This window comes from Galeopterus variegatus, unplaced genomic scaffold, assembly GCF_000696425.1.
Source record: "Galeopterus variegatus unplaced genomic scaffold, G_variegatus-3.0.2 Scaffold8772, whole genome shotgun sequence".
In the NCBI taxonomy this organism is placed as follows: domain Eukaryota; kingdom Metazoa; phylum Chordata; class Mammalia; order Dermoptera; family Cynocephalidae; genus Galeopterus; species Galeopterus variegatus.
The window spans coordinates 24,065-25,234 of record NW_007734883.1 but is presented as its reverse complement, the minus strand read 5'-3'; the positions used below and the strand labels follow the sequence as shown (position 1 = coordinate 25,234).

The following is a 1,170-nucleotide window of genomic DNA, read 5'->3' as shown; positions in this document are numbered from 1 at the left end:
ATGGAGACTAAAAATGATACAACAGTGACAGAGTTCATTATTTTGGGATTAACAGATAATCCTACACTATGTGCCATCTTCTTTGTCATTTTTCTAGCAGTTTATATAGTTACCATAGTGGGAAATATCGGCATAATCCTCTTAATCCGAAGCAGCCTGCAGCTTCACACCCCTATGTACCTTTTTCTCAGCCATTTGGCCTTTGTGGACATCGGGTATTCCACATCAGTCACACCAGTCATGCTCATCAGTTTCTTAAGAGACAAAACTACTATCCCTGTCACTGGCTGTATAGCCCAGCTTGGCTCTGATGTCGCTTTTGGGACTACGGAGTGCTTCCTACTGGCCACCATGGCCTCCGATCGCTATGTGGCCATCTGCTCTCCCCTGCTCTACTCCACCCACGTCCCCAGTGGTCTGCTTCCTCCTACTGGGGGCTGCCTACCTGGGTGGATGCATGAACGCTTCATCGTTCACAGGCTGTTTGATGAACCTGTCTTTCTGTGGCCCAAATAAAATCAACCATTTCTTCTGTGACCTCTTCCCACCCTTGAAGCTTTCTTGTGGCCATGTCTACATTGCTGAAATATCTCCTGCCATCTCTCCTGCATCTGTCCTTAAAGGCACACTGTCTACCATCGTCGTCTCCTACATCTGCATCCTCCACTCCATCGCGAACATGCACTCAACTGAGGGCAGAAACAAGGCTTTCTCTACCTGCCCTTCCCACCTCACTGCAGTCACTTTGTTTTATGGGACAGTTTTGTTTGTTTATGTGATGCCCAAATCGAGCTATTCAGCTGATCAGGTTAAAGTGGCCTCTGTGATCTACACTGTGGTGATCCCCATGTTGAACCTCCTCGTCTACAGTCTGAGTAACAAGGAGGTGAAAGAGGCCATGAAAAAACTGAGAGCAAGAACATGTTGGTTTTCCTGAATTAAATCAGATATGAATCCATAAATAATAAAACCAATGATTTGGGGAACATCTGTGCTTGGTATTTCAACAATATTTATCATTAACTTCATTACTCATATAGTGAAGAATTCCTATAAATATATTTACTTATAAAAATGTTTACTTCCATTAATGAGGTTGAATGTGTCATTTATGTGGACATCTGCTGGATTCAAGTTAAATATGGATTTTTCAAGGTAAGAATACTTCAG

General features: G+C 43.2%; 1 protein-coding gene across 1 annotated transcript; it reads left to right on the top strand.

Annotated features, from left to right (window-relative positions):
• LOC103608749 (olfactory receptor 481-like) lies at window positions 1-937 on the top strand. Its single transcript, XM_008593147.1, is given in 2 exon segments — window positions 1-413; window positions 415-937. Coding segments are annotated over 2 exon segments (936 nt in total).
• The last annotated feature ends 233 nt before the right edge of the window (window positions 938-1,170 follow it).